At 36.1% G+C, this 12,858-nt stretch overlaps 1 protein-coding gene across 1 annotated transcript; it reads left to right on the forward strand.

Annotated features, from left to right (window-relative positions):
* Positions 1-11,485: 11,485 nt before the first annotated feature.
* On the forward strand, positions 11,486-12,121 carry LOC149199792 (protein SRC2-like). The gene has a single exon (XM_089400714.1). The coding sequence runs from the start codon at positions 11,486-11,488 to the stop codon at positions 12,119-12,121; it is 636 nt and encodes a 211-aa protein (XP_089256840.1).
* The last annotated feature ends 737 nt before the right edge of the window (positions 12,122-12,858 follow it).

A 12,858-nucleotide genomic window follows, 5' to 3' on the forward strand; every position in this document is an offset into this window, starting at 1 on the left:
AGGGTAGAAGGGCGCTGGATATATGTATCTATGATGTGTGGGGATGCAGTGGAGGTGGTGTTTGTTTATGGAAGGTGCATAAGAATTTTTTGGTTTACATTTAAAGAAATGAATGGTCGACTACATAATGTTAATGGTAAATTTTGCAACATATGGCAAGTTTCTTGTGCTCCAATGTCACGATCAACTAGGATTTCTGCAAGAAATTTTTGAAATGCAGATGTTGCTGGGTTAGAAATGGGTGAAGCCAGGACAATTCTACGTAGCATGTGGTGGAAGCTTTCAGATTTTTTTTCTGCTTTGGATGCATATTTGGTGACATATTTTTGTACAGATTGTATGGAGAGTACTAGTTGGCAGTCAACATTTGCATGCCAAATAGATAGGATGGTAGGGTTATGGCTATTGAGTTGATCGTCATTGCGAGCAGGGGTGTATGTTTTTTGGCCATTGGAATCAATGAATAAGGCTGATTTTGGATGTAATTCCCATTGTGCTTTATAACGACATTGGAATGAAGATCCATTTTTTCTTAGGCATGTGCTTTCTAAGCATTTTGTGTGACGTTCATCACAATTGATGAGTTGTTCATAGTCATTGGAAGGATTGGTTCTAAAGATTTTTGGTGTGGACAATAGACAAGGGTCTTCGGGATTTGTCCAAGCAATTGGTTGGTTTGAAGTCGAAGGAGTATGAGGGTTCAAAGCGGAAATATATTTGTCGAATAACTGCCTTGTAATATCAACTGCTTCTATGTCTTCCCAGTTGAGGTTTTCCATATCAGGTGCATTTTCTATCCAAAGGAAACCATGGATGTGCGCAAATCCCCTATGTTGCCATTCATACCTGTCAAGTATGCATTTTTGTAAGATAATTTTGTAATAGGTGAGGAATGTTGTTTCGAGTATTTGGAAAAAAATGCGGTAGAATGCGTACCTGTACCAGTAATCTTTTTCCTTCAAGTGTTTCTCTAAGATAATCTCACGAAATGTTGTGAATCTATGGTGCATATATAGGGATGTTAAATGTGGGTTAGAGATAATGTTATCATTTCTCCACTTTTGTTGTTTTGCAATATCATAAGGTTGACATCTGGGCATGATTGCATGAAGATCAGGCCATTTTGTATTAGCTGCACTTAATGTGAAGAAGAACGTCGGGCAACCGAGTTAAGATATCATGTCTGTTAGTTCATTTTTAGCTTTGTGCCAAAATGATCTTGTTCCACGTAAAGAGCTACCGAATTGCATGACTTGCTCTGCCAGTTGCTCATCTGAAAATTGTTCTAATCTGATGTTTAGATCTTGAATAGATATTGGGAAGTTATCTGCGATGTTCTTTTTCACAAAAATCGATGTTGTTGCTTAACTGCGATGTCGCATCATGAGATTATATATGTAATAACGAAAGCGTGGGTGCTTTCCAAATCTGTTATCATAGTAACGTATGAGATGAAGTGCATATTCATGTAACTGCACTGCTTTCATTCTTGCCTGATTTGGCATTGCAGCTCCTGTCAGAAAAAGGGTGGGGAAAGCCATAGAGGTTAGACCTTCTGTGTTGTATTCATTGATTGGTGATAAACCAATTGTTGGCCACTCAATTGTAGTATCAAATTGGCAGTTGTAAGCATGTAAATAATGGCAGATTTTTTGGATTTCTGTATTTGTATTAGGTATGATGGGTACGAATGATGATGTTTGGTTTACGGATGGGTCTGTGGAATCTTCGGTGTGCTCATGTGGTGGTTCAAGTGAAAGGTGGACAGTGGTTTCTGTAGTATTGGAATGGTGAAGGGAGGAGGAGACATCGGTGGGGATTGCTGGTAAGGATGCCAGTGCGTTGTTATCAAAACGAACATTCTTATAGTATGGGTCATTTGATAATTTGTATTCTAATGTAGCGAGAACGCGATGTCTACTGACAATGAAATCATAAGCATTATGGTCATTACTATGACGACTGACAATTAGGATGTCCAAGTTTTCAACATGTCGTGGCAACATGATTGTGATTTTTGTAATGTCTTGAGGAAAACAAATTGTGTGGACACTGTATTTATATTGGCCACCACGTGCATGTGTTACTTGCAGTATAGGGTTAACCCTAGCAATGAGCATTTCTTCTATTTGTGAAAGAGATGTAAGGATAGTTGGTTCAGGACCAGGGTCCATGTTGTTTGATAATGAGAAGCGATGACCCTTTGTTTTAGAGACGCATCTAGAGCAGCAATACATGTGATTGGAATTGCGGATATGTATTCTAGGATATGATTCAAGACAAATGGAGCATGGGTATTTAGGTGGAAGTTTATCAATCTTTGCACAGAAATTTCGATGTGCTTGATTAGTATAAACGTTGCTGAAAGCATGTGTGAAGGAGGGGTTGGGGTAATGAGGTATGGATGTATTTGTTTGAGAGGTTTGCTGAGAAGATAAAGGGTTTGATAATTGCAAGGGAGGATTGTTTTTGAGGTGGGTCATTTCAGACGAGGAATGTTGGTTTTCCTTCTGTCTTTTGTGTTTTTGACATTCTCTGATGTCTCATTTTGCCTGATAAAGCTCACGGCAACGTGAATTTATTCGTTCTTTATTTGTTGCATAGTATCTTCGAGCATGTTCATCATTAGAAGAAGAAGCCATTCACAAAATTTATGTTACCTATAAGCAAGAGAGGAGAAAAGAAGAATGTTATTTGGAGACAACAACCATGTTATTGTATGAAAGCGAAAGAAGGGAAAAAAAATTAAGTTTTGAATAGTTTTATGTGAATTTTTTATTTGAATAATGTGTTTGAAAGAACATATTAGTATTTTTTCTTTATACATGTAGATAGTTTCATGTGTAATGCAGCAAGTTACCTCATTTTTTAAAAGAAAAAAGATGATAAAAGAAAAAAAGAATGTGAGTTTGTCTACTCACATAATGCTAGATACAATGGAGGAAGAATACTTATTTCAATGGTATATAAGAAAATTTCATAAGAAGGCATGCAACAGTATATCGTGTAAAATTGTATTTATAAAATTGGACAACAGGAATTGTCAAAAAGCAAGGAATACATTTTGCGATATTTATCTACAATATCGAGATGTTTTGAATTTCTCGAAGGATGTTGTTGCATTCTGTCATGAAATGCAACTTTTCTTCTTTTATGATAATGCATTTCAATCTTGGTACTCCTTTAAAAGTTGTTGTCTTCATTGATAGTGTGAAGATATGATCTATCCATAGAGCTTTCGAGACAATTTCCTTGATCAGTTCTGGATCTGAAGATAATAAATAGAAGTCTTTGGCATTATTTCCAAGTATTATAGATCCCGCGTCTTCGAAAGCAACAGTTGAAGCTAATTCACCAGTGTGATCTTGTATGTCAATTTTCAATAAGTATCTGTAATCACAGTCACTTACTTCAGCGTTGCATTTTGGGCAGAACCACATCCCTGTATTTTGTGGAATAAGTTTTTTCATGCATTTTTTCCCATCAACAATCGACAGGCAAGAAATGTAGTAAAAACTATCCATCCCAATTTTTGTTATTGTGCCCTTTAATTGGAAAAATGTTGGTTTCTCTAAGGAATCCATACTGTAAATATCAGCAATTGTTATTTTTTTTTTTATGATGGCCAAAAGGAGATCTTGTTGTCAAAGATGTAGAAGCTGCAGTTGAACCTTCTTTTTTAAACCATGACTTTAGCGTATGGGCCTCTTCAATGTCAGGATCTACAAGAATAATGGATCTTGTTGTAGTGCCGACATCTTTTCCATTAAATTCTCCAACACGCACAGATTTGATTGCAATGATGGGGTTATTTCCTGTAGCACATAGGGAGGCGATTTCCTGTGACACAGCATTAAAATTATCTCCCCAAAAGATTGCATCTATGTTATACCCTGACATGTCTTGAAGTTGTACTATTTGTTTATTAACTTCAAATCCGTCTTTTCTACGTATAATGCATACACTGGAAATGTCTATGACAATACCAAGAATATCAACAATATAGTTGACGTTTGTTGTTCTGATATCATTAATTGATTTTATATTGAATTGCACTATTGGATTATGTTTTTTTTCACTGGCAACATGTTCTATGGTAGATGTTGCATTCAACAAAATTTCCCAGTCATTGTTCAAGTGGTTGTATTGCTTATTAGCCATTTTTACATTCCCTTTAGAGACAATGTAGACATTTCCATTTTGGATTTTGTCAAAAAAATAATCTGCGACATTGTTGAAACATGTAATATGTATTTCTCCACCCTCTGTATCGAACAGGTCAAAACCAAACACTTTACCAGGTCCGTATTGATTCTGAAATTGTCGAAGAGTTGTTTTCCTTTGGACGTATCCTTTTATGCACCAATTTGAGTGGTAAGGGTTTAACGATTTGATGGGAATTTGAACTGGCAGAACGGATGGAGTTGGAGTAGTTGGAAGAGGGCAGTGTCTTTTTTATAAAGGATCTGGGTTCGATGAGGATGGATTGTTTCATCAGATGTGATCGGGATACTCATAGTTTTTAGATTGCCAATTAAGGGTGCAAATGAAGTAGAAATTTCAAAGTCTATGAGCTTTATAGACCTACACGACAAATGAGAGTCATAGGAATAATTGTTAGAAGCGAATGTGTTATAAATAAAAATGTTAAATTTGAAATAAGAAATTTATAACAAACTTACATTGATGGACCAATAGCTGAGGTAGTCCAACTTTTAACATTTATAACAGAACCCTTTTGTAGCAAGCCTGTTGCTATGAGATCATTGAAATCTTTTGGAAGCATGATGTGTTTCTTATGTGTTCCATCTGAAATTGCAGTACAATATCGTGGAGTTGAATTTTGCATTGATTGTATTGGTTCAAGTTCAACAATTTGTAGGTATGGTTGAATATGAGTTGATCCAGATAACATTGAGGAAATTGCATTCTGAGTAAGGTTTGTTGTCATTTTTTGGTACAAAACAAAACACAAAAATGTTGTTTTCTTCGTGTAAGATGTTTAATATTCATTACATTCCTATAACATTACTTGAAAATATATGAATTAAAGGGCAAAGGGCAAGAAGCATGTTCAATTTGTTTCTAAATGAGTGGTTATCTAAGCTTGTAAACATAATGAAGAAAGATATTTATTACAACAACTTTTATATGATCATTTTTTTTGAAACATAGTTAAAACTGTAAATTAACAATTTCATAAACCTACACATGTTAGAAACAATCAGATAGGGCATGATGATTGAGTTTCCCGTGCCAAATAATGTATACATTTTTTAGGGAATTTGGCAGTAGCAACACCAGAGCTACGTTGTGGGTTTTGTATTGGGCAAATTTGTATTGTGGAATTTGGGTTTTGCATGAGTATTTTTGTTTCCAGAGAAAACAAATGTTGTACATAATGCTGGAGAGAATTTGTGCAATTGCATAGAATGCAATGATAGGTGGCTAAGCTCAACATAGGTCCAATGACCAAGCACTAAAACTATTTAATGCAATGCCTATGCTAGATGAGGTTACATAAAATTATGTAATTTCAGGATTTGTAATTTGATGATATGCACAGAATGGGTAATGCCATGAGGCCCTAAACGTTTTTGGTCAAATAAGCAGATTGTTTCTAAGCCAAACAACTTCAGCTTTGGCACCATTGTGAAGGCCTGCGTTGGGTAATGCCATGAGGCCCGAAATGTTTTAGGTCAAATGAGGAGGGTGTTTTTAAGCCAAACAACTTCACCTTTGGCACCATTCTAGAACATTTAAAAGCTCTGAACAGCTTACTTAGCCTGGTACTTAGTATGTTGTACGGGCCTAGAATTAGATGTTTTTAATCCTCAGGATCAATTAGCATTTGTTTAGTTGACATATTCACAAACAAATAAAGGAAAGCTCTTGTGAATGCTAGATGGGAGGATAAAATGAAGTATGTCACTCAAAAGAGTAAATGAATATGCAATAGCCAAAAGTAGTGCTAGAAAGGAACGTCAAGCAGGGAGACCAGTCCCTTAAGATCCGTGGGATGCAAGGAAAATCTCGATGATTTTGATTTCCTTTGCAAATGACACATGGCGATTTAGGTTTGGATGGTGCAGTGTGTGGATTTTCGTCAAATGATGCATGGTTGCCCCCTTTCATCGTTTTCTTCTTCTTCTTCTTCTCCTTCCTTTTCTTCTTCTTCTCAGTTACTTGGTTTTTAGTTTGACTAGTTTCACCAAGCGAAGAGGAAGAAGGAGAGGGAGAAACAAACGAAGTAGAAGGTTGGGGGGTAACTCTAGTTTCATCTGGTTGTTGATTTGATTGCTCAAGAATCACGGTGTTTTGAATGACAGAGGTTGAGAAAAGCCATACTGGCGGGCCAATTGTAAGCCCTTGAAGGGACAATGTAGCCATATGAGGTGCACCAACATCTCCCCTAGAGGAAAAGGGAGTAGGATTCTCCCAAGGGGAAATCCTTGATTGGTTGACTCCATTTTCTCAACCTAAGACCAATGAGGGAACAGTGATGTTATTCCGATTTGAATAAATTTTATGACGCTTTGACACAACTTACTTTTTCAATTTTTAAGACTCGAGAAAAAGCTAAAGATGACTCTAGTCGCCTTCAATTTTTAATGAGCCTGAAGTGACAAGTGCTCAGATGGACCTTTTCTTTTAAGGAGTCTGAAAAGGAACGAAAGTGACTACTCTGGAAATCTAGACAGGGGGATTACCAAACCAATCACAAAACTGCAGAATACTTTTTATGGTACGGCAGTCAATCTTCCCGAATGTTGTGTTCAGTGCATTGTGATCGATAGGGCATCAGACATAGCTTCCTAAGGATAAACGATATAGCCTACTGTGGTCTTCCAATATATACTCATCGGTATATGGGAGCACAAGTCCTTACTGGCACTTTTCATCTCAAAGAGGAGGAATCACCCAACCTACGATGAAAGCGATAGTTACTCGGCTTTACGACACCGGAATACGTCTCTATCCTAGACTTCTAAATGTTGTGCATTGGGTTCCAAAGCATTTTTATGTTTATTGAAATTTATTTTACAGTTGATCTTTCTTAAGAATTTTGCCTTTAAGGTTGATCGCGTGATGTAGATATACAATTCCTAAATATGCAATCTAAGATGATAAACAGTCATTTACTTTCTTTTTGCAATGAAAATCCTAGCTACTAAGGAAAGAGAAGTGAAATTGTTTTAACATAGAGCAGAGAGCACACACTAAGATGCACTGTCCTAAATCAATTTCCGCATGCATTCTAAATGCAAATGCACATGCATGTATTTGTTTTCCACTTTCTTAATGTGTGAATGACAAAAAAAATGCTAAGTATAGATCTGAACCATTTTTCTTTCAAAGCGACAGTAGTGATCACATTTGTTACGTATGTGTGAATATTCACAACACAAACCCAACAACAATGTTAAGATACACACAATAATTCTAGGTCTTAGCAGGTCAAGACATGTGTGCATTTTGGAGGCAGATAAATTTTGCAAGATGGTATTCTCATCACCCATGCATGAGAATATAAGTTCATGGATCTCCCACTGCTTGAGTTGGTATCTACAATATTTGTCGTATCTGTCAGGCTTTAAAGTTCCCAATGGTTGGAATAAAGTAAGCTAATGTGGGTGTCCTAGCAAATAAAAATGTATAGCTTGTTATAGTTAAGTGTTTCTTGTAATGGATTTTGTTAATCTCAAGGTAATGGAGTGAATGTTTATATGATGTGCATAGTTGACTATTTCCAAATAAAGGTATGCAAAGAGTGAACAATGCAGAAATATTTTTAAATGAAAACTATCAACTGATTTTAGATTAGAAGACAACCAAAAGGAAAGCAACCAAAATTATAGAAACAACAGCTACAGAGAAGGCCCATGAAGAAGGAAGAAAACTCCTACAGACTCTCGAGTCTCAGCACAGGAGAAGACCACATTTGAGAACAGGAACCAGGAGAAGAAAACCAACCACAGCCGAATTTGTGAAAAAAAGAAATGAAGAAGACCACAGAACATCAAGATCCCTTTGCCAAATCCTTGACAGTGGAAAGTGGATACAAAAATCGATTCAAACAAGGAGCAAAAAGCAATGTCTCGTTGGTGGTTTTGTTTTAGCAGAATAGACAGTTCTTATGGAAGAGTTCAGATATCAGTATCTGTCAGGCTTTAAAGCTCCCAATGGTTGGAATAAAGTAAGCTAATGTGGGTGTCCTAGCAAATAAAAATGTATAGCTTGTTATAGTTAAGTGTTTCTTGTAATGGATTTTGTTAATCTCAAGGTAATGGAGTGAATGTTTATATGATGTGCATAGTTGACTATTTCCAAATAAAGGTATGCAGAGAGTGAAAAATGCGGAAGTATTTTTAAATGAAAACTATCAACTGATTTTTTATTGACATGAGCAAAGTCAATTGTTTGACTTTGATCATATCAATCATATCAGGTATTCCCCTATAATAAGATAGCTTGCCATCACATATACAACAACTACAAGTCAGATTCTAGAGTCTGTTCACCAGAAACAAGACAGTCACGATGGCACCACTCTGCATTAGTTTAACACACAGGAATAAAGTTTAAATTATCAAGAAAGCATATATATAATTGAATCAATTCAATTGGGAAATAATTTTGAATCAAATTTATAAGACTCTGTATCTGCTTTGTGGCTAATATACAATTGATGGCAGAGGATTTTCTATCATGATCCATGGATGAAATAGAAATTAAACAAAAACTCAGAAAGGAGATTAAGGTTGTTACCGGAGATGAAGTAGTCCAGAAACGTCCAGAAATGTCCCTGAAAGTTGAATCGCCTAGAGACAAAATAGAGTAGGCCAAGGCTTTTTTTAGGAAGTGATGTAAAGTATCTGTATTTAACATTGTTGTGTGAGTAACCAACATAATCTGTACAGTGCTATGGAAATTAATAGTCTCTACGGGAAAAAAACCTTATATAATCCACACAATATAATCCTCACGGGGAAGGTTTTGCAGGAATTTAAAGGTTTTCTTATGTTATAAAATCCTAAGCTAATGTGGGTGTCCTAGCAAATAAAAATGTATAGCTTGTTATAGTTAAGTGTTTCTTGTAATGGATTTTGTTAATCTCAAGGTAATGGAGTGAATGTTTATATGATGTGCATAGTTGACTATTTCCAAATAAAGGTATGCAAAGAGTGAACAATGCAAAAATATTTTTAAATGATAACTATCTTCTAGTGAGGAAGATGATATTTTAGTTTAGTAATATGTAAAAATTATTGTGATCGCCCTCTGTTTTTTACTCTTTTAGCATTCAAATTCCTATTTGAAACAAAACATGCCAGCATGTAGTACAAGAGAAACAACACAAAATAAATGCAACACCATAATACCCACTTACTATTAAGCATACAATCTAAACAGTAATCAAAGAATAGATAAGAATCAATATACTATACAATAAAAAGAAAAAAAAGGGAGTATGGGATAATGGCAATAGAGCCTCTGTAGGGAAACAAACCCAAGTTTGAGTCCAAAATCCCTAAGAAGACCCTAAATTCAACATATCCATGTGGATATGAGGTGTGATGACTATGTACAAGATTCCAGGAAATAGCAATGTCAATACAACTGAAAGAGAACTGATTTGAATTGTGAGAGCGCGTGGGAATCCAAGAGCCCACCTAATGAAGATGAGTTCCATCTTGGTATTGATTAAGAAACAGAGACAAACTTAATTGTCATAACCCACCTGTTTTTGAGGCAATAGGCTATCACTTTGCTATCTGTGAGGAAATTAGTGTGGTAGATTAGACAGCCGCATTGTGTAAGCACTAATACCCAAAGAAATTATCCATTAAGGTATGCCTCATAGGGTTGACCTAAATTTGAAAGGATCTCAATGAACCCAGCCAGATGACTAATGTTGTTGATGCCCAAGAACAGCAATCCCGCTGTCAAGACTTCAACAATAGTGCATGCAAGGAATAGGGCAAAGATCAAGAAAAGCAGAAAGATGGTGGTGAGATGGTTGAGAAGGAGAAGAAGAAAGTTGTTGGCTGCTATCAGATTCTCATGGCCCCAAAATTGAAAAGGAATAAAGTTGGATTGAGGAATGGGGCTGCAAAAATTCATCTCAGTCCATCTGATAGTAACATTTGTGCCAAGGAAGATCAAGATCCTGCTCTGGCTTACAACAAAGCAATAGCAATTTATGCATAGTGTTATCATCAATAATATTATTGTGCAAGAACACGTTGGTTTTCTGTTATTATATTCTTTGCGCAAGTGCCTTCAATTTCTAGTTGATTCATGAAGTGCTTATTATGGCATACATAAATATTTTGAAAATCACGAGCCACTGTGGATGAAACACTGGTTTATGTAAAAGTTTGAATAGATATATGAATCTGAAAAGGGCAAGTTCAGTGCCTTCAGTCTGCTACTTCGATATATATTCTTAGCCTATGTGGATGAAACATTGGTTTGTGTAAATATATCATATATGAGTCTGAAATGGGCAAATTCAGTACCTTCAATCTGCTGCTTTGATATATATAGAGTATATATATTTGTTTACAGGATGATCACTACATTTTTAACTTATGTCCTTCATTAATCAAATTGATCTTTCAAAGCCACAGTAGGCTTTCCTAATCTTGCAGAAAATGGTCCGTCCATATTAAGCCATAAGGATGAAAACCAAGCGAGATAATAATCAGCTGATGCAAGTGACTATTGTTGAAAAATATTTCTAACTCTCGTTTTACTTTGACATTATTTTATAATCAAGAAAATGTGGGAAAGAAGACTATATTACAAGCCCATCAGATGAATTTGGGGTAGATTTTATGGTTTGAAACTAACTCAACCGAAATTTTCTACATTGTTTTTGTCAATATGAAAGCCTGAGAAGATAGGTGCAGGTGAAGCAATGGAGTTTTGAAATGGGTAGATTTTATAGTCTGACACTAACAACCAAAATTTTCTACATTTATTTTATCAATATGAGAGCCTGAGAAGATAGGTGCAGGTGAAGCAATGGAGTTTTGAAATGGGTAGATTTTATAATCTAAAACTAACTCAAGAAAAATTGTGTACATTGTTTTTATGAATATGAGAGCCTGAGACTATAGGTGCAGGTGAAGTAATGGAGTTTTGAAATGGAAATTATAACAATAAAATTCTAAAATGAAACAACAAATGGATTTGGTACAAGTTTGTTTTTGTTTGTTCCATTATTGTTGTATCTATGAATGGGTTTTTCTGCTTCTTGGCTTCGATCATGACCATTTGGGGTGGCCTTCTGCACTGATTTCCATCTGCTTTCATCATCATGAGCTAGAGAGTCTATGATGTGTTTTGTCTTATAAGTCAATTCTATACAATGTTCAGATTTCAAAAGATTTCATTCATGGCATTTCTTCTCCTGTAATTTCATCTAGGGTGGTCTCTGAATATTACGTTTCCTTGTGTAATAAAATCACTCTACATCATGGGGGAAGCTTACACACAGCTGGAGCTTAACATCATCTCAGCTCAAGATCTGAAGGAGATGCATCTTTTTGGCATGATGCAGACCTACTGTGTTGTATGGATCAATTTCGAGAAAAAAATGACGACGCAAATTGACAGAACAGGGGGCGCAAACCCTACTTGGAACGACAAGGCCATATTCAGAGTGGAAGAGAGTTTTCTCCACTGTGAAACCTCTGTTGTGATGATGGAGATATACTGCGTGGGTTTCCTCAGGGATACCCTACTAGGCACTATGAGGGTCTTGCTTTCCACTCTCCTCAAGGGCTACAGGAGCACAGATTTCAGTGGGATGAGTTTCTTGGCACTGCAGGTCTGTCTTCCTTCTGGTCACCCACAGGGCATTCTCAACCTTGGGACCATGATTCTTGATGGAGTAGATCTTCACAGAATGAACAGATTCATCTCTGCAACTGGGGGGGCTGTGGGTTTCAGAGATTTGATGGGGAATCCTGTCGAACCCAGGCCTTCATTTGTGGGAAAATTACTGTCCATTAAACCTAATAATGTTGTTGATGCCCAAGAACAGCAACACCACTGTCAAGACTTCAATAGTAGTGCATGCAAGGAACAGGGCAAAGATCAAGAAAAGTAGAAAGATGGTGGTGAGATGGTTGAGAAGGAGAAGAAGAAAGCTATTGGCTGCTATTAGATTCTCATGGCCCCAAAATTGAAAAGGAATAAAGTTGGATTGAGGAATGGGGTTGCAAAAATTCATCTCAGTCCATCTAACAATAACGTCTGTGCCAAGGAAGATCAAGATCCTGCCCTGGCTTACAACAAAGCAATAGCAATTTATGCATAGTGTTATCATCAATAATATTATTGTGCAAGAATACATTGGTTTTCTGTTATTATATTCTTTGTACAGGTGCCTTCAATTCCTAGTTGATTCGTGAAGTGCTTATTATGGCATACATAAATATTTTGAAAATCACAAGCCACTGTGGATGAAACACTGGTTTATGTAAAAGTTTGAATAGATATATGAATCTGAAAATGGAAATCTTAGGTCTAGTATTTAAACCAATGGCGCTCCTTTTTTTGAGAATGAAACTCTTTAGCTTCATACTACATGGGTTCAGTTAGAATGATTCCCTTTCAGTACAGAGTATAGACCAGAGATTTAAAATACAAGTTAAAAACATACAGATTAGAGTGTTAAGGCAGGGGATCTAATATCCATAATGCATATAAAAGAAGGAACTGTTTGGTCTGGCTCAGATTATTGCTGAAACCGATTTCATGACCCAAAAAGTATCTAAACAAATATGAGTTTTTAAACAATTCACACTCAATGGAAATGACAAAAAGGGTTTCTGTAACGAAAGT

The sequence above is a fragment of the Pinus tabuliformis genome, chromosome 2_1, assembly GCF_031772625.1.
Source record: "Pinus tabuliformis cultivar Carrire ecotype Pingquan chromosome 2_1, CPIR1, whole genome shotgun sequence".
Taxonomy (NCBI): domain Eukaryota; kingdom Viridiplantae; phylum Streptophyta; class Pinopsida; order Pinales; family Pinaceae; genus Pinus; species Pinus tabuliformis.

Bases quoted from the DNA above. Each gene is read 5' to 3' on its own strand.
- LOC149199792 (XM_089400714.1), top strand. From the start codon at position 11,486: ATGGGGGAAGCTTACACACAGCTGGAGCTTAACATCATCTCAGCTCAA.